Source organism: Drosophila obscura, unplaced genomic scaffold (assembly GCF_018151105.1).
Source record: "Drosophila obscura isolate BZ-5 IFL unplaced genomic scaffold, ASM1815110v1 contig_1, whole genome shotgun sequence".
NCBI classification, from domain to species: domain Eukaryota; kingdom Metazoa; phylum Arthropoda; class Insecta; order Diptera; family Drosophilidae; genus Drosophila; species Drosophila obscura.
The window spans coordinates 6,090,237-6,114,397 of record NW_024542679.1 but is presented as its reverse complement, the minus strand read 5'-3'; the positions used below and the strand labels follow the sequence as shown (position 1 = coordinate 6,114,397).

General features: G+C 48.4%; 1 protein-coding gene across 8 annotated transcripts; it reads left to right on the top strand.

Annotated features, from left to right (window-relative positions):
* Positions 1 to 477: 477 nt before the first annotated feature.
* Positions 478 to 23,827, top strand: LOC111067531 (ephexin-1). 8 transcript variants are annotated; one of them, XM_022356631.2, is made up of 9 exons: positions 493 to 1,018; positions 10,941 to 14,397; positions 15,729 to 15,832; positions 20,278 to 20,498; positions 20,559 to 21,596; positions 21,659 to 21,881; positions 21,939 to 22,957; positions 23,023 to 23,227; positions 23,286 to 23,827. In XM_022356631.2, exons 2-9 carry the CDS (start codon positions 11,045 to 11,047, stop codon positions 23,447 to 23,449), a joined length of 6,327 nt encoding a protein of 2,108 aa, XP_022212323.2. In that variant the 5' UTR covers positions 493 to 1,018; positions 10,941 to 11,044; the 3' UTR covers positions 23,450 to 23,827. The 8 variants fall into 8 exon arrangements, with proteins under 8 accessions (XP_022212326.2, XP_022212327.2, XP_022212323.2 ...); XM_022356632.2 differs by lacking the exon at positions 493 to 1,018 and adding an exon at positions 6,127 to 6,273; XM_022356633.2 differs by lacking the exon at positions 493 to 1,018 and adding an exon at positions 7,433 to 7,660.
* The last annotated feature ends 334 nt before the right edge of the window (positions 23,828 to 24,161 follow it).

Sequence of the window (24,161 nt, the reverse complement as noted above, 5' to 3'; positions counted from 1 at the left end):
GGATTCACAATCAGAGTTCCTTATCCTATCCTAGCACATAAGGTTGGGTATTTCATACCAAATGTAGAACAAAAGCTCTACCTACCTGTTGCCTACCTTCACGCAAACACCGTATACCCTTCAAGTCCGTTATGCACCAGGTATACTCGTAAAAACAATAAACCGCAGCCAGCCAAAAAAAAAAACAACAATACAAAAAGTTTCACGCGAAAAGTAAACGAAAAGTGGAATTGGGACAGCTGTCGTTTACCGCTTTGGGGGGAAAAAAAAGAGCGGAGAGTTCTTCTCCCTACGTAGATTTGTTTTGTTGAGTGCCTGAAAGCTTGACCCTCGGCACTCGGTCGAAGCTCCCGAAGTTCGAGCGGGCGGGCGTTGCGGTCTCCACATCGATAGCAAAGTGTTATTGTTGGGGCCGCCTCCGAGCTTTGAGCTTTGCTTCGTCTCGGCCGGGTATCGGTAACAGTCTTCCAGTGCCCGGCGAACGCGACCGAACGCGATCGTCCCGTCCCGTCCATTAACGCGTATCGCATGTTACGCGCTTAATTGTGCTCAAAATCGATTGGCGTTGTGCAACGTTTGTGATTGTTTGATTGATCGGTTCGCTGCAACTGCAGCTGGCAATCATCAGGAGTGTCAGTGTGTGTGTGTGTGTGTGGTTTGTGGAAAGTAAAAGTAGAAGATGTGGCAAGTGTCGGGGCTGCTTCTGCCGCTCTGACGGCACCCCGGGAAAGTGCACAAAAGATTGGCCATTGACAGTGGCCCATCAGTGGCAACAGCATGGCTAAAATGATAATTCTGCTTGGCTGATTTGTATATGAAAGCGTTGAAAAGATAATGCTTGGTCATTAGATTATGTAAGAAGTGAACCGCGCTTGATTAGCATAGATATAAAGAGAGTGAAACATTCGTGGCGACTGATTGATTTAAAGCTGCTAAATATACACATTTCGGACTTGGCACTGGCATCCCACTGGGGATTATTCATACTTAGATAAGCGACAGGAACGGCCTCCAAAATGTAAGTACAAATGCCGGGCAAAGGAATCGCAAAATGCAGACTGATAAGAGCATTGAAAACTGCAATTCGATAGTGGAGAACAATGAGCAAGAAACAATGCTGGGGCACTGATAAATGCCAGCACTTGTACGTCCAATCTGGGGGGGCACACAACATTTACGATAAATATACTCGCTAAGTGGAAGGTCTACACAAATGTGATTTTATATCAACTAACCCTTGTTCATTTCCGCTCCAGCGAGCTTCCACTGTATCCACATACATATCTGTTGAAATTCAGCTTGGGTTTGCTCTCCTTTTTTTAAAGCACTTCTCGATTTGTTGCTGTTGTTGTTTCTGGTGTTTTTCAACGCCCTTCTTTGCCAATTTACAGCTCTTCGCCTGCTGCCCGTGCAGTTAGAAAGCGGCCAAAAGCAAATAAAGGTCGGGCTCTGGCTCTGGCTCTGGCTGTGGTCTTTCTAACAAATTGGGTATTATGGGTATGGGCATTACGAAAGTGAAAGACCCTCGTGATGGATGATTCCCCTCCGTTCTATGGCGGGGGATTTCTTAACGGCATGTTTGTACGGCTTATTGCCAAGCCTTTGCTTGCTTTCGGATTGCCGATACTGCTGCCTGTTTCAGTTTCAGTTGCAGTCCACAGGCAACAATTCCAACAATTTCTTCCGGCAAATACAAGTTTACAAAAAAGCAAACACTTACGAATAAATATGACATATGTATGTATGTACATATGTACATATGTCCCACGATTACGATTACGATTACAATTATGTCGCTGTCTGTCTGTCAGTGTGCAATTCTGTAATACGACTAAACGACGCGTGTGTATATGGCTGTATACATTTGTAGAGGCTTCCGGTTCAGCAAAGAAGATATCACCATAATAACTCTGTTAGTTATGCGGTGCGCAAATTATGGCCCGGAGAGGGCGAGCAGCTGTAAACAGTAAACACACTGCAGCGCAGAGTTGACCACTTTCCATTTTCGTTCACATGATCCCACAGAGATCTCAACGGATAGAGAGAGAGAGAGACTCAGCAGCCTCTTTGCATAACAATTGTCTGGTGCTGGTGATCCCCCCCACCCAAAAGTACTGGCCATATAATTTGTGGACCCACGCCCACAGCGCCACAAAATTGGTCTGCGTGGGTGCTGTAATTGTAAATTTGTATCTCCTAGATACACATAATTATAATTTGTGGGTGCAGCAGTCACAGTTGTTGACAGAACTGAGCGACAGCATCGACTGGAATTGGCTATCTCCATTCCACAAAGGGGGAACTTTTTCCATAAACATTCCTCTGGCTGCATGACTCATGCCACATGCCACAGAGCGGGAGAGACGCTGTGATGCTGGTCAAAACCAGTAAGGCAGTGCTGCAGAAAAAGTGGCCGTTCGCTGCTTACTCACGTGGCCAGATCCAGATTAACCCCTTGGCCAAATTGCCAGGCGAATGCATTCGTTTCGTTTGCTGCCAGCCATTGAACTTTGAGTCTCTCTTTCTCTGACTGTCTGTCTGTCTGGTCTGTCTTTCTGTCACTCTCCTCATCAGCATTTTTGCTTAACAATTTAAACAGAGAAGTAAAACACGTCATCGTCCCATGGCTCAAATAGCTGGTGACATTTTCAATGTGAAAACTGCACCGTAAATTATGTTTGATCGCTGCGCTGATTGATCCAGAGAATGCCAATGAAGTCGTTTAGCAGCAGGTTCCCTTTTGTTTTTTTTTTGGGAATTTCTTTGTGCACGTTTTAGACTTTGGCAAATTCCCCCCACTCATTGGAATGCAGTCGGCGAATGCCACACGGGTCGTGCCACAATCGTTTCACACTAAATATATTTTTGGTGTCATCTGAAGCATTCTGCGAGTTAATGGTTCAATGCTGGACAATTTGGCAGCCCACAAAACTGTGTCACCCTCGAAAAACCAAAATCAAAGTGTGTGCGTGGGCGATGTTTTTTAAAAATAAACAAATACAGCGAATACTAATAGTATTTTCTTTAACCTGCGGTATTACGCCTACGAAAGCCTTTTGCGTACACTTAAAATATATCTTCCAAGTTCCACTGTAACAAAGTTCCATAGCCTAATCTGGCCTAGAGAGTTCGTTGCTCTAATCACAATAACCGCGATGAGACATCGCCTAGTCCATGAATAATTAATTATAGCGGACTGTATGTCAAACGATGATAAAGAAATTCCCAATTTATCTGCAACAAACTGATTCATTTACCACAATGCTTTGAAAATATCCAGCCATAACCCATTTACTCACTTTCTTCTTTTTCTTCTCTTTAGTTCAGTATACATATGTATGTATGTAAAAGTCTTTTCGATATGCCGGGAGGGGGGCGGGGACTTTCCAGTTTTACTGATTAAACACGATTCTTGCAAGCGGTCGACAACAACTGCATGAACATGGAGTACGTGACCGGAGATCTATTCTAAGCGAATCACGTTTACATACGGAGATTGGGACACAGAACCTGAAGACCCCTGACAAGGCCATCTAACTTGGGTTTCCAGAGCCGAAGGTTATGCCTCGTGCACCTCATGTACTCGTGTGCCTTGCAGTTCATAGGGGACCCCTTGAAGATTACTTCTCTATTTCCCAGTCGAGCCAAACAATAATCAGTCGAAGATATGATTGATCGATCTTTTTACTATTTTTATCCATTTATTCTATTGTTTTTGGTTGCAAAGTTTTCACTATTTTTGTATGGGCTGCCTCAGCAGATGACAGTTGGAAAGTGGCAAGGCAAGGCAAGGCAAGGCCTCGTTTCAGCATCTCTGGCTCCGTGAAACGCGTTGTACAATAAATTAAATAGACCAAAAAAAAAAATCACCCAACACACAGAGAAGAAGAAGTTTCGTCAGCTGAAATGCGGGCGATAATTAGAGTTTTACATTACGGCAGCTGCCAGTGATTAATGGGCATTGTTTCGCATACGCCCCGTTGCCCCACCAAAACAAAAAGTCGCAGCAGCCCACCCGAAAACAGAAAAAAGAGCAGCACAAAAATGAAAAGAAAATCCGCCACTTAATGCAAATTACAGAGACAGATGGGAGATACGATACGGATACACAGAGAGCAACAAGTGTCTGTCTGTCTGTCTGCCTGCCTGCCTGCCACATGTGGCAAGTCGACTGCTACTAGCCCGGCTCATAAATACGAGTACGACTACGTACTACAAACAAATCCGATGATGTGCCTGCTGCCTGCCCCACTCTGGGGTTGCGCGAGCTCTGACAAGCCCATGTATGGGGCGCCAACGTGTTGTTGTTGTTGTTGCTGCTGCTGCTGGGATGTGTTTTTTTCAAGCTGTTTTATTTCGCATTGAATTGAATGAAAATGAAAATGGAAACCAGGTTTGCAGGTCGTTGAGATTTTTGAGTTTTTTTTTGTTTTTGTTGCGTTTGCGTCAAACTTTGCGAAATGAAATTCAAAAATTCCTTGGGATTTGTTCCACTTTCAATCTGTTAATCCGACTCTGTTAATCCCACACTGTTAAGCTTACAACTAAACGCCGCTGTTAAGCCACACTGTAAAGCTGCTCTGTTAGGCTGTTAACCAAAGCAATTTAACATGAGGTGCGCTCTTTCCAGAGCGCGCTCTCACTTCAATAGCATTTCTGTGTGAGAGAGAGCGACAGTGGCCTCACCCAAAATCAATGCACCTTTGATGTAACGACCGTTTTTGTGGATTCTCTTTTGAACTTGGACAAGAACTGGTATTTGTTGGAAATCTGTGCGCTTATCTGAAGCTCCAATGTTAAAAGCCAACAGTGATGGACTCCAACCGGTTTGCTCAACAGACTGTTAACCGTTTCATGTTAATGGAGCCGTGCTCCACATTGACTTCTGAAGGAAAATCAAGAAATTAGAGTATTTTCGGTTCGTTTTGGGTCGCTTTTCGTGTGGATTCAGAACCAGTTTCCGCTTCTCAGGCGCTTCTAATGTGATTTACTTGGAGTTGGTGCCTCCGCAGACATACCAATAACTCTGTCGATTGAGTCTCAAAGACAGCTTTGCTGATGGACTGCCGAATCAATTAGGGGCGCTGCGACTTAATTAAAATGTGTGTTTGGCTAATTAAAAGCCAGAAGAAGCCAATGAACGATCCCGCACAAAGAACAGCACTTGTGCCTAAGCAATCCAAGCCCGAAGCATCCGCAACTCACAATTTGTGGGTCGCATGCCTCGAGAGAAATGCATTTCGCAGCCGAGCCACAGAGAGTCAGCGAGAGAGAGAGAGAGAGAGAGACAGAGAGCGAAAGATGCAGAGGAGAAGCAGAATCCAAAGGAGAATCAGAACAAAACGTAGCTCCAAAAGCCAATGCACAAGAATGCGAGACGAGAGATCCCCGATCGATCCCCAAGTGAAGTTGCAGTCAAAGTCAGCGGCGGCGTCAGCGTCGGCGTCGGATATTCTCCCCAAACAGGAGAGAAAACACAGCAGAAGAAACAAGCTTGGTTTAGCCGAGGTGCGGTATGCCGCTCTCTGCCGTGCTAATCATTTTGGTCTGCTGCTTGTCTCAGTCGAGCACTGCCTGGCCATGTCTCACCTTGCATCAATACACCTTGTGACAGCGTCTTGGGCTCCCCACACACAGCAATCGACAGCAGTGGTGGCGACACTCTTCACTTGTTTTTCGTTCGTCGTTCGTTGGAGACCGTCGTTTCTGGAGCTTCTCGCTCATCGCCCCAATCCGGAGTTCGCGCGCGTGTTTCTGCCCAGCTTATCCGAGTGCTTGTGTTGTGGTGCCCCGATCCAAAATTGGGGAATAAATAATATTACAAATAATGTGCAATATGCAGTGTCAGAATGCAGTGCAACAGCTTCGATCGATAGAGCCAGATTTGGGGCCAGAGTGAAACGAAAGCTGGCAAAAGTGAAACGCCCACCAGAAAATTTGCGTGGTGGTATGCTCTTGAAAGAATCTAGCCAAACCACTTGGCAAATTCCACAAACACACACACTCACGAGCATACACACCCCGACAGATAGACAGATAGAGTGAGAGAGAGAGAGAGAGAGGTCTATCCATAGAAGCGAAATTTCACCAAGAACAGGCTCGTGGCTGTGACTGTGGCTGTGACTGTGGCTGTGGCTGGAGCCCTACCTAGCTGCATCCTTCGTTTACAGCGTTCCCCTGGGGGGGGCGACATTCCTAAACTAAACATCGATCTTGGAGGAGAGCTGCACACATCGAACGCCTTGTGGATTATATTGGCTATGAATTTTGATGGTAATTTAACGCTTTGCTTTTTGACTTCGGTTGGGTACTCGTACGATTACGATTCCGACTATATCTGTGGATTGGCCTCCGCACTGACCTCTTGTTCTGCGTGTTTTTTGCTTTGGATTCTCTTGCTGCTTACTGCTTACGGCTTACGGTTTACGGTTTAAGAACTGCTACGCTACCTACCGTTGTGTTGTTGTGCCCGTGCCCGTGCCCGTGCCCCCCCTCCTTACCGTGGTTTCTGTTCTGGGGCCATGTTTTTATATGCTGTTCGGGTGCCATTAGCTTCACTTTGCCAATGCTGCACGCTAATTATACGCCTCTATGCCTTACGCGGTCTATAAGTCTGTCTATGGGTCTGTCCGTAAGCCTCAGAGTCTCGTCTCGGAGTCTGGCTCTCTGGCATTGGCGCTGCCGCTGGTTGCGGTTCTTGAGCAACGGAGCTTGGAATGCAGTTACTGATCATTTTGCATACATATTGTAGATACATACGAGTATCTAGATAAACATTAAGTAGTTGCCCCTCTGACTAGGCAGCAATTGTTGTTGCCGCCTAAATTGCACTTGCAGCGCAACTGTGGGGCCAAATATTCGCCCGTCCAATGAGGTGTGTGACTCAAATGCATGCCACCCAATCTACTGGGAAATGTATCTTAGCATGAATGTCACACATTGCACAGTGTAGGGTTTCTTGGGAGGCGACACCGAGACGACACTCATCGTTTCAGGGGAGATGTTCGCTTAAGAGAGATAATCCAGGAAGTGAAAACATTTATTGGGCACTAGAAAAAGGTCTTACAAAGGGGGAGAAAGACTGAAAGACTGCTTTCGCTGTGCTGTATCTACGAGTGTCTTCTGTGAACAAATTGAATTTGGCTTGCAACTCGGGCGAGCCAGAAAGGCAACAAAGCATAGCTAATGCACACAAAGGGAACGCACTCGTAGACATCTGCCATGTACTAGAATAAATAGAAGGAACTAACCCTCGAAGATTCCACCCTGCACGCGACCAATGGAAAGGGAAACTATCGACCCATGGGGATTGTTTTGCATATAAACCATACGCAGCGTGGCCTCCCAGTGAGGGTGTGAGTGAGTGGACCTTACCATTTAGGGGTTGCACAGTGTCAGACCTTTCAGTTAGCCAACAGTCGGGCCACGAGCCACGAGCCACGAGCTGTTTTGGTGGCTGTTTGCTGTTGCCACCAGCAACACGAGCCAAAACAAAAATAAAAACAAATACTACAATACTATCCCTAAACCTAATCGAAAAGGTGGCACAACAGTATTTTTTCAGTCGAAGGTCCTAGTGTTGTGGGTGCAGTGCGGCGATGATGTAAACCCTTCCCTGAAGGAAAGGCGGCATAAACCCACGAATCGTGCTACAAACAGTGTAAGAGCAGTGCCTATCCCACATTATTTATGGAGTTTTATTGAGGGAACTCCATGCGGACATCAGAAATGCTTTCAAGACCATCTAAATCTCTAAATCTCATGGCCAAGAAAGACACTAAGACAGTTCATTAGCTGGAGAATCGTTGAGACAAACAAAATACAAAACACAAAAAAACAAAAAAGGAAAAGTAAACTTTCACATTTCTAATGGCGGCCGTTGTTGTTTTTGTTGTTGTTTGGTATGCAAAATGGCAATAAATTTTCTTTGATTTAATTTTCGAGAAATTAAAATATATTTCTACAGCTAGATTATTTCATTTCCATTCCCATTCCCCGAACCCATTGGCTGTAACTGTCTGTCATTTTACGAGTCTTCCGCATTCGCAGTCGCACTCAGAAGATTGTTCCACAGAAGCGTGTCTAATCTTTGGGATTCTCTGGCTTTTGGCTTTGTGGGTTTTGGGTTGGGCGGGCATTATCACTTTCACTCTGTGGGACACACAGCTGACGACAGCAGCGGGAAAATCTTCATCACTGTGATACAAAAAAACAAAAAAAGACTGACAGACAAAAAAGGCAGATGCAGAGTCACAAAAGCGGCTGCTGCTGCTGCTGCATCCGTTTTGAAAGCCATTTGCATTCCTATGGGTAGACGTAGACACACTCCCTTCATCATCATCGATGATCATCATCAATGGAATGAATTTGTAGCAGGTGCAGGCCCCAATATAAACACAAACTGCAGCTCATCAAAAGTTTCTTTTCTTTGCAGCGCCTTTCAAGATGAGGTTGATTTTTCGTTTACTTTTGTATTGTATCTCCCAGTTTCGACGGGCATCGAAGTTTTGTCAATTGTTTACATTTTCCTTTTCGGCCTCAGCCTCAGACTGTTTAATATGCAAAGCATTTTGTATTGACCAGGCCAAAAAGCTGTTGACCGCCTCAACGGCTCACTGCCTTGAATGGCCTTACCTTACCTGAGACATATAAGGCATTGGAATTGTTCGTTTTCGTTTTTGTGCTGTAGCTGGTGCCAATATTCGTAGAATTATGGCCTCAAGGGGAACGAGAGGTTCTTGTGGTTTATCTGTAGTCTGAAACACTCTTTCGCTTGAGCGTAAAGTACTTTCATCAGGTGTAAAGTTGTGTCTCTGGGATTCCCCCCCCAATGGAATGTTAAGCCTGTTTGTTTTCCGCCTTGCAATGGCCAAATAATCGCCCATCAAATTTCATGTTTACACACTTTTTATTCAACAATTTCCTTGGCTAAATGTCATAAAAAAAATGTGTGCGATTATGGCCCAAAAAGACGTTTGCGTAATCAACAATTTTTAGCTTTTTATTTGCATTGCCACCAATACTTGTGCTTGTATCTTGTATATATCGTATCTGTGGCTCCGTCTGTCCGTCAGTCTGTCGTCTGTTTGTTTGGTTTCTCGTATATAATATAATAATATTTTGTTTAGAAAACCTTTTTGCAATGGCAAATAAAAAAAATAAGTTTTTGTTATTCTAACCGCGTGCGAGAGCGACAACTGTGACAGCTAGAAAAGTTATATACGAGTACCTCAAACCCCCCATTCCACTTCCCCCCTTTGCCACACAGCAAGTATGAAAAAAGAGGCAGATGGCAGCAGCTAACGAAGCTACCAACAAAGCGGCTTAAAAACCATTTGGTGATAAAAAAAAAAAATTAAATAAAGAAATACCCCAATAGTATATAGACCCCACAACGTCGTATGTGAGGCAAAAGAAATTGTTTGTGTCGCGCTGTCGTCGCACTTTATGTAATCGCTCATTATAGTTGGCATTTATTTCTGTGTGTGTGTGTGTGTGTAAAAAAAAAAACGTGCCCCGTCTGCCCCAGCACCAGCACCAGCGGTGGCTGTGGCTGTGGGAGGGTTAACAATCGTCAGGTGTGTGGAGTTGGGAATTGTGGGTAAGACAAGACAATATTGTGGCTTTGTGCAATGCACTCCTCCAGCACCATACATCGATGGTCGTTGAGCGATAAGCCCAAGTCGCATTCAAAGCGTATCACGCATACGCAATGCTGTACGTCGGCGCCCCACCATGCGAGTGATTTTTTGGCCGCATTGCGCAAAATATTATTTCGGGTTTCCTTGTGCTGTTTTTTGGTGTCTTTAAAGTGCATTAGACTATTATTATTAATCAAAAAAAAAACCCCACACACACACACACGAAGGAAAGATAGAAAAGCGTCAGAAATTGAAGCCTTAATTACACTACTCGACAAAATCGAACTTTTTTTTCCTCAAGGATCCAAACCGACTGGCCCAACTGCCAATTGGGAACAAAGCAAACGAAAAAGGGTTGTACATTTGGTACCTGATCGCGTTCCTTTGTTCCCAATGGGCAGTTGGGCTCGCAACCTTCCAAAAGGTATTTTTTGTTCATTTTTTCCATATTTTAGGTTTGGTTAACGAATTTTAGCTCCAAAGTCTCTCCATAGATTTTAATGAGCGATACCTTAAACGACGCCAAATTAATGCACTTATACACAAAAAAATAGAGGACACAGGATATAATTTTTTTTCGACTTTTCCTGAGTTTTTAAAGTCCGAATTTCGTAAAAAATACCGCACAAAAATCATCATTTTTGCATTTCAATGCTTTATATTTCCCAGACGGTAAGCTGAAATCACAAAGTGTTTAGGCTTAACTTCTAGCTGTTTTAATTATCTTTTCAAAATAGCAAGGTTCTTGAGAACTAGACGTAAGATACTAGAGTTATGTGAAAAAAACAAGCGCTACCTCTGAAAAAAGCTTAAAAAAAAAATAACAGACTTCAAAAATTCTTTAAAAAAAAGTTCTGCATTAGAAAAAAAAAAAAAATCATCAAACCATTTCTAAGTCGCAAATCTTTAAGAAAAAGTTCGCTTTGTTCCTTGAGGAAAAATCGTGTTGACTAGTGTTACCTATCGAAGATAAGATACATAAATCGTAAATAATATATTTATGTGTGAATATTTCCTTGGTGATTCAATGTTAGTGCCAAAAATGAAAATTTGGGGAATTCCCTCTTAAAAATCAATTGAAATTTGGTGACAGACTCGCACTGTTCTTTTAGAAATCTGTTCTAGACTCTGTTCGTACTCCACCGCTGCCTGTTGCCACGCCGCTGAAAGGCCGCCAGATGCATTTATCGTTGGACAGAAACAGAACCACTTTGCATGCACTTTGCGACCATCTTCCAATTAGATTAACCAGAATTTTCACCAGCTTTCTCTTCTTTCTCTCTCTCTTTGTCGTTCCAGGCACGGGGCCAGCACCAGCAGCTGCATCATCGGCGCTGTGCCGTTTGGTGGCATCAGCCAAGTAGCTGGTAGACAGGAGAACGTCGGAAACCACAGCACCACAGATGTGGTCCCCAGCCATGGCCATGGCCATGTCACCTGTGCGGGATGCGGCGTCCCACACGCGCTGCGATCTAAATGGGAATGCAACGAGTGCGAGTGCGAGTGCGAGTTCGAGTTCGAGTACGGGTGCCACAAGTGCCACAAGTTCGCCGCGTAAGACAAAAAAGACAATTATCAATTGGCTGGTGAACGGATCACGAGCCGCCAGTGCCAGTGCCACCGATAGCGACAACAACAATCGGCAATCAGTGCGCGATAGCCCAGCGCTAGACGATAATCAGAATCAAAATCAGAACCAAAGCTGCAATTGCGAGTCGCGGGCGTTTCGCGATTTCCGGGGTGTCCAAACGCTTCGTTTGCTGTGGAGCAAGCGCATCAAGAGTGCCAGCGAGGATCAGACGGGGGCATCGCCGTCGCGCGCCTCCTCGCTGGGCACCCTCCGGAAGCTGAACAAGTCCGTCAGTTGTCTGGTGAACGCGTTCAACAATCCGTCGCCGGAAAAGTCGCTGGCAAAACGCGCCGCCAGTCTGCACAATCTGCAGGACGCCGCGGGACAGCAACAGCAGCTGCAGCGCGAAAAGGACAACTTCTACAAGTACAAGAACGCGGAGCAGGCGAGGATGCGTGGCAAGCTGCGACGCAGCAGCGACGAGGCGGTTATAAACGCCCACAAAAACCCGAGTGCAAACGCGACTAAAAACGCCAGTGCGACTTTAGTCGCGAGCAAATGTGACGACAGCATGCCGCCGCTTCCACCTGCCACTGCTGAGTGCAGTACGGAATCGCCAAGTTCCCGGCGATTACCAGATAACGTTATCTCCGCCATGGAGGTGGAGCCCGCTGCGGCGGCGACGGGTGGTAAGCATGCAGAGCAGGAGGAGGAGGAGGAGGTAGAGCTACGGACTACGCCTGCCCGATCGCGAGCCCGTGCACGAGTCCGCGTCAGTCTCAGCGCAGCAAGCGCCCAGAGTGGCGGCAGCAGCGAATCGGAGCATACCACTTCCACGCAAACAGCTTCCACTGTGACGTCATCGGTGACGCGCACGGTAACGAAACGGAAATACAGTTTCAAAACACACGCAGGCAAATCCTACGTACAGCACCACACGCCGCGGCGGATAAGCAGCATCAGCAGCATCAGCAGCAGCAGCGGCAGCGGCGCAGGGATGGGGCAGGCCACAGATGTCCCGCCCGGTTTGGGCAGCAGCAGCGGCAGCAGCCTCAGCACCAACAGCCTGGTGGCCAAGCTGACGCAACAGTTCAACGAGATCATCCAGAAGGATGTTCGCGTCCTCGAGCAGGTGAAGCGCAAGAAGGGCGTCTGGCTGGCACGCGGCAGCCACGTCTACAAGATCGTGGAGAAGCAGCCAGCCGCGATGCAGCAGCAGCAACAGCAGCACCCGGAGAGTGGCATCTCCACGGTGCAGCGGAATATCAAGAAGTTCGAGACGCTGGAAAAGCCATCGGTGCCACAGAAGAGCGAGCAGCTGCTGCGGCGGGATCTCGAACTGGCGGCAGGCTCAGGCCCGGTCAGGGGCCTCCCTCTCAAGGCCAAGCGAAGTCTGAAGGTGAGTGCGGCCGAGCTGGAGGTGGTCTGCGAGGAGGCCAAGACGCCCGTGGAGGTGCAGGTGGAGGAAGCTACCAAAGAAAAGCCGCCAACAGCCGCAGTGCAGCAGCAGCAGCAGCACGTGGAGACGGAGGATGATCTGCAGCCCGAACTGGAGCTGGACGAGGAGCGGCAGAAGCAGCGCAAGCACAAGTATGCCTCCATCTACGAGAAGCTGCGGTTCACCTTCGCCGGCAGGAGCCGCAAGTCACCCAGTTCCTCGCCCACGAAAGCAGCACCCGAGACGGCTCTACAGATGGTTTCAGAGATTGCTCCAGAGATGGAGACCAAGCAGCAAGAGGAGTCAAAGCCAGAGCAGGAACAGGAGAAATATGCCACCTCTCCACTGATGATGGTTCCATGCATTGAGGCCGACGCCGATGCCAAGATCCTGGACGCTTTGGAAGTGGTCGATCAGAAGCTCAAGGACATCAGCGCCCATTCGGAGGCGGGGGAGCTGCTGCTGGGCACCAACGATGACTTCGAGCAGCGCCTGCTGCCCAACACCTCGTTCGTGTATCAGGCGGCCAACAAGCAGATCTCCAACAACCAGCTGCTGGTCAATCAGGCGGTGAACGTGACGCTGGTGAACGCCATCGAGGGCGAGCAGATGATCATGGAGCAGAAGCAGTTGATGAAGGCGGAAAGCGACAAGAAGAACGAGCAGCAGAAGGCGATCAAAAAGGAGGAGCAATCGCAAGCAAAGGAAGAGCAGAAAACCGAACAAAAAGCGATCCCAGAAGCGGAGCAGGAGGAGGAGCCGGAATCCATCTACGAACCCATCACACCGCCTGCCCTGTCAGCCAGCGAACCCAAGACTGAAGTGCAGGCCTCGAGCCTGTTCAAGATGGTGGATATCCAGAAGTCGGAGATCATCGAGGACATCTACCAGACCGTGGAGGAGGCATCCTCGAGCGCCGCCTGCCCCAAGCCCAACATCTGGCTGGAGGGCTACGAGTCCATAGCGGGCTCCCGCGAAGCGACGCCACCTGATTTCGATGGTTACGAGTCCTTTGCCCCGCCCACGCCCTCGGCAAACCCAGAGGATGGCCCACCCATGGCCACACCCTCTCCTGGAGCACATGGCGGCACACTGGGCAGGAATACCCGCGACGAGCTGCCAGAGTTGCCGAAACCAAAGCGAGTGCTGCCCAAATCTCCGACGCTGCTGCGTCCGGCGCCACCCAAACCGAACCATGCGAATACCCTGCACCTGGGCAAGGACGAGGACGAGGATGAGAACATCTACGACACCATCAAGGGCTGCTACGAGTCGATGCACACCAAAGTACCCGCCGCCAGCAGCGGCACCACGACCACCACCGATGCCACCTCCCTGGGGTCCAACTGCTACGAGAGCATCGCCCACTACCGCAAGACGAAGACAACGGCGACGGCGACGGGACATGGCCCCGGTCATGGCACCTGCATCCAGCTCTCCAGCAGTGGCTCCACCCTGACCATCTCCTCGGACCACAAGACCAACAGTCTGTACGAATCCTCGCTGGCCGCCACCGGCTGTGTGATCTACGGCAGTGCCAGTGTCGGCTGCCGCTCCTCCCTGGGCAGCGGAGGCAGTGCATCGAGCGGCGGTGGGCGCAAGCGTTCGGGGGACAAGCGATCCTCGATAGCCGGCTCCAGCGACAACAGCGATGCCTGGGTGGACATTTCCGACGGCGAGGGAGCATCAGCATCGCCAGCAGACCGCCTGGACGCGGGGCCGCCGCCCACCGAGGCCCAGTTTGTTGTGTGAGTAGCAAAAACAAAAATATATATAATATATTCCACAACTATTCCAGGCGGGGGAGAGGTTGGGGTGGAGTGCGGGCCCCCTCGTTCTGGGGCGGGGATGATATAAATTCTGCGTAGATTGCTTATCAGTTTGTTTGGACCTTATCTTATCGGAGGAGCAGACCAACTGCCGCAGGGGCCGCACTCACTTTTTGTTGTCCGGGTGTCAGTTCGGGTGTTGCCAATGTGGTGGTGCAACGAGTGCCAACGAAAGGGTTGCAACATCCGCCTTGTAGTCCGCTGTAACCTGACACCAAAATTAATCACACGGGCAATCGGGGTCAAGGCGGTCGATGGATGGCTCTTATCTGTGGGCTGTCGATAGTGCAATCAGTGTCGGAAGGAGAGTGGGAAAAAGGGCAAACAAGCTTAAGGGTATGGGTGTGTGGGTGCTAAGCCCTGCAGGATCGAAAGATTTGTCATAATCGAAAAGGGATTTCGATTTGTTAATGTTTTTGTTGTAATTCGAAAAGGGTACCATGGTTATGTTCCAATTGGCATTTCTCATACTTTGGTCATCGTGTTGTTATTATTTTTACGCTTTTCAACAATCTCCATTCAAAATAAACAAAGAAATGGGAGATTATTCTCTGGGGTGACGTTCAGAGTCAACAAATGACGATATTCCATACATAAACAGTGCGCAGTAAATACAGAGAACTCGAATTGGAGCGGCTACTACGATATAATCCGAAAGATATGCGATTAAGACAGAAATCGAAGAAATGGGAAGATATGGTTTGGATATACCATAGATACTTGAGATTAATACATGTAGATCTATTATATATAAAATATACATACATATATATAATTATATATCAATTTCCAATGGAGATCGTATTGAAGCCATTATGAGAGTCACATTCGAGAACCATTTCTTGGCACTTCATTTGCCCAATGTCACACCCACACCCCCGTAAGTTGCAACACTTGACACTCCTCCCCCCATTGCCATTAATTAGCTCGCAGACACACAATTTGGTGCGTTATCAGTCGATAAGATTGCCGTGCCCCTTGAGGAAACCCTTGTAGTGCATTCACTCTCTGGCTATTTTCTATTACTATCGGGGAACGCCTAACGGAATCATGTCAGTTAGTTGATGCAGGTGGCGTGTTGCACTTGGTCGTGCCTCCAGAGAGTTACATACATACATATACCCACCATGACTCTGTGGTATGATCGATTGCCATGTCCTGAGCGCCAATTGAAGTACAAAAAAAAAATCTATTTCAAATCTATTAAAATGTAAATTAATATTTTATTCACTTCTAACGATTGTTTTCAGTGTACGGGAACGCTTCAAGCCGCATCGCATCCGCAGCCCGGACTGGTCGAAGCGCATTAGAGACAAAAGACTGCAACAAAAGAAGGCGATAAGCTGCATAGAGGGTAAGTTTTCTACAGTAAGAATTTCTGTTTGGGGAAATAATAACAATCTACAAAAGTGCTCAGCGAATGGAATTCTTTCCATTATCCGAATGGGAATGTATCTATATCCACGTACTAACGTATCTGCAGCGCGTGAGAAAGTTCAGCATCTATGAAAAATTAAAGCGAAATCTTTTTGAAAATAGATAATAAAAAGAAAAAACAACTTAAGAAATATTATCTAATACTTATAATCGTTTATCACAAAGCTTTTGCTTCAGAAAATATTAAAGTAAAAATAAAGCTCTTACTTAAATGATCATGTTGGTTCGTGTCCCAGCTAAGCTTTATCATCCACACATGGATTCCACAGCGTAACTATGTCTGTGAACGTCCGACGATTAGCCGCATTTAATTGTTGTGTGTGGATGGATCATCAGGGCCACTTAAAAGGCTTTTTTTTGTATTTCGCCCCCTAGGCGCTGCCTGACAAACGAAAATGCCAAAAGTAAGGCTAACAAGTCGAGCAACTAACAGAGCAGATAATTACTCGTACACCCATTACAAATGAGAGTGAGAGTAGCCCCCGCCGACAGCTCACAGCTCACACCAACAACAACAACCCGTTACATGAATCAAGTATGTGAGCAAGCGCGCACATTAGACAAGAGAGTGGGAGAGTGAGTGGATTGTATGCGATTGGACAGGTTCCACAGAAGCCAAATGGCAGGCAGGGTACATTAAATAGAAAGTAAGGCAGTGAAAACGACAATCCCAGCCTGTACTCAAGTACTATGAGTATGAGAGCGCGACTGCTTTACCTTCTCTGCAATATACCTCGCTCGCAAGCCAAAGGTAAGAGAGAGTGCAAGAGAGCGAGCGCGAGCGTAAACAATGCCCATAAAGTGGACCGTGCAATTTATGCTTGTTTGTTACTGTTGGGGGTCTCTGCTGCTCCATCTCCCGCCTCACAAGTCAATCCAACGCGTTCAGCTCCATCGTGCGGTTGTGGGGCTGCTGCTTTGCCGACAGACAACGAAAAACCGCGCTCGCTTTGAAGAGAGGAATTTCTTACGGTGATAAATGTGAATATCAGATAATTACGAATTGTAGTGTTGTTGTTGCTGGATGCTCTGTGAATAAAAAAGAAAGAAAATACCGAATGAAAGCATGAATTGCATCCGAAAAGATGATCAAAGACAAAGAAAGACAGAGAGAGAGAGAGAGAGCGGACACAGTGCAGAGTGCAGTTGGCATTACAAGTTTTTTCTGTTCGTTTTGTGGAACTGAAAGCCGCTTCGCTGATGCCCTTACACCCGTTACGATCTCCTCGTAGCTGTTGTTGTTGCTGCGACGGCGACTGATGACGAAATTGTTTAGCGAAAACGAAAACCAGTCTAGAAACATAAAACCGCTGGCGAGCCAACCTTGAAGAAGTCTTAAAGAAACACGAAACAAAGGCAGATAGAGGGAGAGAAAAAAAAAGATAGAGTCAGGCAGCCAAAAGGAATCCCAATTCCGAATTTGGACGATGGATGACTTTGGCAAATAGACAACACAACTCCATTATGGCAGACGGTCGGGCCGGGCCGTTCGCTTGCACAAGCACCAGGCCCCAAAACCCCAAGCATGATGTGCAATATGCAACGACGAACGGCGGCGCTTCATTCGAATTCGAGTGCGAACGTTCATACATTGCGAGCATTGCGCATGCGCGTAATCCTATGTAAGGGGCTGCCTATCCACCCCCCTCTTCCTCTTTGCGCACCATCATCATGCCTACGGCGAAGAGAGTTCAGCGAACGCGTCGCAAAGTTGGAAATTGGAAAATATCTGGTAATTGTTTCACGGCCTGCCTGACGTCTTGGGCTGCTTTGGGTGAAGTAGTGAAACCCCACCGACCGTCCCGGCCCAATGGAAATTCTCAGCTCTCAGCTCTCAACTTTTACCCGCGGCACGTTCGCCCGTTTTCCATTAGTCTTCGCTGACACGACACGCAATACCTGCAGCGAAAGTGTCGTGAAAATATACGAGATGTGGCATATACATAGGAAGCGCATAAAGCGAGCTTCGCCTTGAGCGTCCAATTGGTTAACCATATTGGATGCCTGACCTATGACTGTGGGCGGCATTGGCGCTTCTACGAGCGACTGATACTCGTATCAGGCCGAGTGGAAGGCAATGACATCGTTTGGCACTTAATAAAGCAACCTTAATGCCTCTGGCAATAAACAATCAATCATCGACCGATTATTGGACCGAATCGCCTTTACAGCTGCAGATCTCGAACAGAGATCGGAAAACTGTGTTGGCCTTGCACTTGCGAATGGCCGTGCCTTGCAGCCAGACTGCATTCCAATGAAACAAAAGACTGCACAGCAGAAGATCATCTTCGCCCAACTGTACATATTCGTATGTTGTACATGGTACAGTGTGGGCTCATTTAAGTGAACCAATAGCAAAAGAGAGAACTATTCTGGCTCACAGAGACAATATTGATTCAAGTGAGACTAATTGGAGAACTTTTAGATAGTTATTTCGATTGTGAACACAGCAACGAATAGTTCTGGATTTTTATTTCCATCTTAGTCATAATTAGATCACCCAAACGAGTATGCACTGTAACGTATTAGTGTTTCTTTTGTTTGGAAATCGTTCAGTTTCTTTGCTTATTTCTCTGTAATATTTCATTTCCGCGTTTCCAATACACACGTATTGTAACCCCCAGTATTGGCACGCACAAAAATGAGACACCAACAATTCGCAGAATTTTCCCCACATCTAAAACCGGTAATTCTGTGCTCGAATATTAAATACCCGGCTGTTCCAGAGGGTCCAGAGCCAGAACAGAGCTCCCACGCACGACAAGTGTCGCCGCCAAAAAAGTATCTTGTTTCTGGAAATATTTCTGCATATATAGCCATAACAAATACATATATGTACATATGTATCTATGGGGTGTAGTATCCATGGCTGTATAATCTTTTATTATATCCGTCAGACCGGTTCGCGTTCGCTGCGCTTGCCTGCCTCTGCCACTGCCACTGCCTCTTCATCAACGATCTGTGTGTACGTGTACGTATACGTAATACGAGAGCTGATTTCATGTCTAGTCTCATGCCCCGAGGGTGCTAACAATCAGAGCCAAATCGGTATTCAGATTTCATAAAGCTGGGAATATACGAGTAGATTGCCGGAAGAGTTTGGTCGCATTATCAATTCAGAAATAAAATCACAGATATCACACAGATATTAATCCAGTTTCAGAATATGGAATATTCGATGGAATATTCGTATATTCGATTCTTATGCCTAGATTCTGGCCAGGGCATTCTTAGTGCGGTGTATGCCTCCATTTTACACTGTAGCACTGTCTGTGCCGCTTTTCAATTTGATTTTCTAGCCAGCCAGCCAGCAGTTAATCGCACCATGGTACAGGCACCTGCTGAGCCTGTACCACAAAATCCACCGTGTACCGTGTATCTCAATCTGCATTCAAGCATGATTCCATGCCATTCCATTTTCCATTATAATTTGCGCTATTTTGCATGCCACTGCTTTTGGTTTGGTTTGGTGCTTATAACCATCACACTTGCCCCACCACATACTCGTACGAGTGTCTATCTATCTATCCATGTATCCTATATACTCACGAGTAAATATGTAAAAGCCTTGTATGGCCAAACTGTTTTATTGTTGTGACACTCGAGGGGTCTGTTTAATTAGCATATGTATGTCGGAATCTAGTACACATCCCCAGAGTTCTGTTTTTAGGGTTGTGGGATTTGGTCAATCAGAGAGAAGTCAGCCCTCAATTGCTTCCAATTAAATGAAGCAGTCAAATTGCCATTGCATTTCCATAAGAAAAGAAGTTAATCAACACAGAGGCAAAAAGAAAAAGAGAGAGTTCAGCAACAACAGCTACACTTGGCGAAAAAATAAACCAAATTCTTAACTGAAGGTTCGTTTTCCCCCCAAGTAATGCCCGATAAAATGTGAGAAAAGATGTCCGCGAATTATCCAAAGAACGGCCAGCGCCTCAGCTGCTCGAGCAGCCTGAGCAGCAATGGCAACCACTCGGATCTGGTGACACTCCCCCGCAAGCGGCGTCCGCGAGCCGCCGGCGAAGTTGCCGTCACCTGTCAGCACTCCACCAGCGTCTATCTCAATGGGCCGCCAACCGCAGAGTCAGTGCCTTGTGCGCCTGAGCCACTATACCAGAACGAGGCAGCTGCCGAGCAGCAGCAGCAGCAGGAGATAGAGAAAAAGGAGAAACGTCGATGGGTGCGGGCCGAGGTGACGACGATGCGGGTGTGCCATAAGGAGCTGGGCAATCCCGGCCAGGAGTCCATGGTAGTGAGCACTTTTGTAGGTTCGTTCTGTGGGAAAGGGAAACGGTGCACACAACCAATCACCCAAGAGGAGACGCCTAATGTTCTGTATCTGCTCTTCATGCCCCTCCACAGATGACTCCGATCACTATTACGAGACGCTGCACTCGAGCCAGCTGCAGCGGCAGCAGGATGGGGCACGCAGCGGACTGCGAGCCTCACATCGACGAGCCAAAAATCACTCGGTGTCGGCTCATACACTGGGCGAGCATGTGGGCATTTCCGACGACTACGACTCCTTTGAGACGGACAGCGATGAGCAGGGCGAGGAATCGTCGGGTCAGCGTCTGCGAAACGTGAGTGCAATATTAAGTCTGGATAATTTAACGCATCTAACGCATCCCCCCCTTTTGCAGCACAATGATAGCGGCGTGGACATGAGGAATCATCGCCTGCCCAAGCCACCGGCACCGCAGAATCAAGTGTACGAGTTTGTGCGCAAATTCAAAGACTTTATATCGAACAAAAAGTCGCCAAAGGGCAGCCAGCAGAAGCTGTACGAGAACACGACAACGGGCACGGCCTTCTATGTGGAGAGCGGCAAGAGGCAGGAGGATGCCTACGAGAATACAGAGTACGCCTCGGCCAAGACGCTCAGCAGCTCGGAGAAGACTCTAAATGGCAGTGGCGGTGGTGGTGGTGGTGGCTTCCAAAGTCCGGCTGAACAGCCGGCAGTGCTGCGGGCCAAGCAGAAGAACGGCAAAAGTCTGCGCTCCAGGCTGCGCAAGAGTCTCGTGGGCTCCACCTTCGACAGCAAGCAGCTCTCCGCACTGACAGCCACACGGAGCACGTTCTACCTAGAGGATCCCGAGGTGGGGCCGGAACCGAACAGCGCCGGCGAGCTGGACTCGGGCTTCTCCGAGAAGGCCTCCTCCGGTGATATTCCAGTGCAGATGCCCAGCGCCGATGCACAGAAGTTCTCCACCGTTGCCCGCAAGGCCAAGAAGGAGGCCAAGGCCACGAGGCGGCGCACCACAATCGGACTGCGGCCCAATGATCCGCCGCCACCGCCTCCGCCAGCACCACCGTTCCCTGGCCTCAAAGTGGATAATGGCCAGGGGGAGCAAGGGCAGCAGGGACAGCATGGACAGGCCACCTCGTGGTATGCCGAGTGCGGCGTCTTTAAGCAATCGAATCATCTCAATGGAAGCCCATCGCAGGCCACCGACGACCTGGCCACGCCCACACCCAGTGCCCATGGGGGAGGAGGCAGCTCCTGGTACGCCGAATCGGGTCTCTACCAGACGAGCGGCATCTCTGTGGCCAGCTCCAGCGGCAGTTCGGGCGTCTCCACCGGCAACGAGGCAGGTCTGGGCGATGACCTCCAGACGGAGCCCCACAGCATGTTCTCCAACGAGCCGCTCTACCAGATGTACAGTGCCGCCAAGCTGGAGGTGAGTTCGCTGATCCTGGCCATAGAAGAACGTCAGTTGATCGATCCTTTTTCTCCTTTCAGTCAATCACTCGCGATCTGGAGGCGCACGAGAGCTCTGCGGATGGCTATGAGGAGATCGGTATGCATGCTCTGCGCAGCCCAAAGCCCCAGCCCGAGCCCATCCACGCCGAACAGTTGCCCCCCAAGCAGCGGCCATCTGCTCTGCAGCTGGTGGGGCCAAAGAACGGACCATCCCGCACCCTATGGAGCGAAATCCCCGAGGTTATACACTCCGGAATACTGCGTAAGTGGACTGCATCCTTGACATGATCTCTAAGTGATTCCATTTCGTATATTGCAGCCACACTGAAGAGCCGGGAACGCAGCCTGCAGGAGGCCAAGTTCGAGATCGTTACCTCGGAGGCCAGTTATCTGAAGTCGCTGAGTCTGCTGCGGCGCCACTTCATGAACAACAGCGCCTTTGTGGACAGCTCGGTGCTGAGTCCGCGGGACCGCAAGGCGCTCTTCTCCTACATTGTGCCCGTCCACGAGTGCTCGGAGCGGCTGCTGACGGAGCTGGAGTGCTGCTGGCAGGACAACATCATGCTGCACGGCCTCAGTCGCTGCATCTACGAGATTGCCGAGCGGCACTTCCACGTGTACATTGCCTTCTGTGAGCATCAGGGCAGGATGGACAGGACGCTGCGGCGGCTGAAGGAGGCCAAGAACGGCGTCTTCCAGCAGCATCTGGAGAAGCTTGAGGCCAGTCCCAGCTGCTGTGGCCTGAATCTGCACTCGTTCCTCATGCTGCCGATGCAGCGGATCACACGCCTGCCGCTGCTCATCGATGCGGTCTTCAGCAAGGAGTCGCCCCACAATCAGGACGAGTACGAGAGCTGGAAGCGCACGCTGGCCCTCGTCCAGAAGGTGGTGGCGCAGTGCAACGAGGCGGCCAATCGCTGGGAGCAAGCGTACGAGCTGGAACGCATCTCCAAGCAGCTGGAGTTCCCCTCGCACATCCGAGCCCTGGCCATTGCGCCCGTGGGCGTACCCAAGCAGGGGGCCAAGCCTCGCTTTCTGGTCAAGCGGGGGGAGCTCACCCATCTGGCGTGGCGGGGCGACGATGCCAAGCTGACGTTCGGCAAGCGGTTCACCAAGTCCAACATCTATGCCTTCCTCTTCTCCGATCTCCTGGTGCTCTGCAAGCGCCGCGGCGAGTCCAGCTTCAGTGTGTTCGACTATTGTCCGAGGAGCATGTTGACCATTGCCTCGGGCGACACGCTGCCGCAGCTGCCAACCAAAGATATCAAGGACCAGGCCGGCAAGAACCTCATCCTGATGACACTCCTCGAGAACTGCGACCGCAAGACAGTGGAGCTGGTAAGTCGCTATGAGGCGACTATTATTTGAATTTGTGATCCTTATATTTGGTTTATCCACTGCAGGTGCTCTCCTGCCCCTCGGTGTCGGACCAGCAACGGTGGCTGCAGGCCATGCGACCACCAGAGGCGGAAACGCCCGGCGAGAAGCTCTACGAGTCGTGGGACTGTCCGCAGGTCGTGGCCAAGCATAGCTACGAGTCCGACGAGCCGGATGTCCTCAATCTAGAGCTGGGCGACGTTGTCAACGTATCACGCAAGCTGCCAGATGGTAAGGCTTCACATTTCTTTGCCCAATAAACCCTTCTAATGATCTGCTTCCACGCCAGGCTGGTACCAGGGCGAGCGCATCCGCGACGGTGCAGTCGGCTGGTTCCCAGGCAGCTACACGGACGAGCTGAATTCGGCCCATGTTCGTTCCCGCAATCTGAAGCAGCGCCACCGCCTCCTCACCTTCACGGCCACCTATCTGGAGGCGCAGAAGGGCAAGTGAAGGACTGTCACTGTCACTGTCAATGTCTCCTCCTCGTTCGCTATCGTGGCCATCTCCAACCGCCTGCCACCCCAGTGGCAAGTGGTCGAGTATTATTGTATGTAGTGCTTGCAGCAAGCAATCCACATGCACTGCACACATTGTAGTCCGCAACAATCTTAACGTGAATTACCATATACATGAATAACCCCGATAGGAAATGTGATAAATTAATTTAGATCGAGAAATGTTACAACAGAATAGTAGAGCTACAGATATATGTAGATAGTTCCCCCTCCCCCATATTCGATAAGCAATAGCAACTAATTATATTTATGGATACCACTGCAAGGGGATATTTATGCGTATTCTCCGTAATTAAATCAAATACGAAACAAATTGTTGCATCATGTTCTTTAAATACCCGATAAATGTGAAAATGGTGTAGCATCCAGGCTCTGGACCTAGAAACCTTTTATGGCAATCGATTGGCAGTACTCTTCCAATCCCTAAGAGTCATGCCACGCCCGAATTGAGCCATAAATATCGAAGATATAGAGTAATGCAAAAAAAAGTCAGTATTTTATTAATGAGCAAATGGAAAATTTCATGGAGCTATATTTTGGGCAAATTGGACCAGAACGGCGAAGAACCGTTGAAGAACTGTCGATCGACATTCAAATATTGGTTACGAAAATCGAGTAATTTTTGGAATATTTAATAATGTAACTAG

Bases quoted from the DNA above. Each gene is read 5' to 3' on its own strand.
- LOC111067531 (XM_022356631.2), top strand. From the start codon at position 11,045: ATGTGGTCCCCAGCCATGGCCATGGCCATGTCACCTGTGCGGGATGCG. The intron at 20,499-20,558 runs GTGAGTGCAATA...CCCCTTTTGCAG, and splicing joins CGGGTCAGCGTCTGCGAAAC to CACAATGATAGCGGCGTGGA. The intron at 21,882-21,938 runs GTAAGTGGACTG...CGTATATTGCAG, and splicing joins TATACACTCCGGAATACTGC to CCACACTGAAGAGCCGGGAA.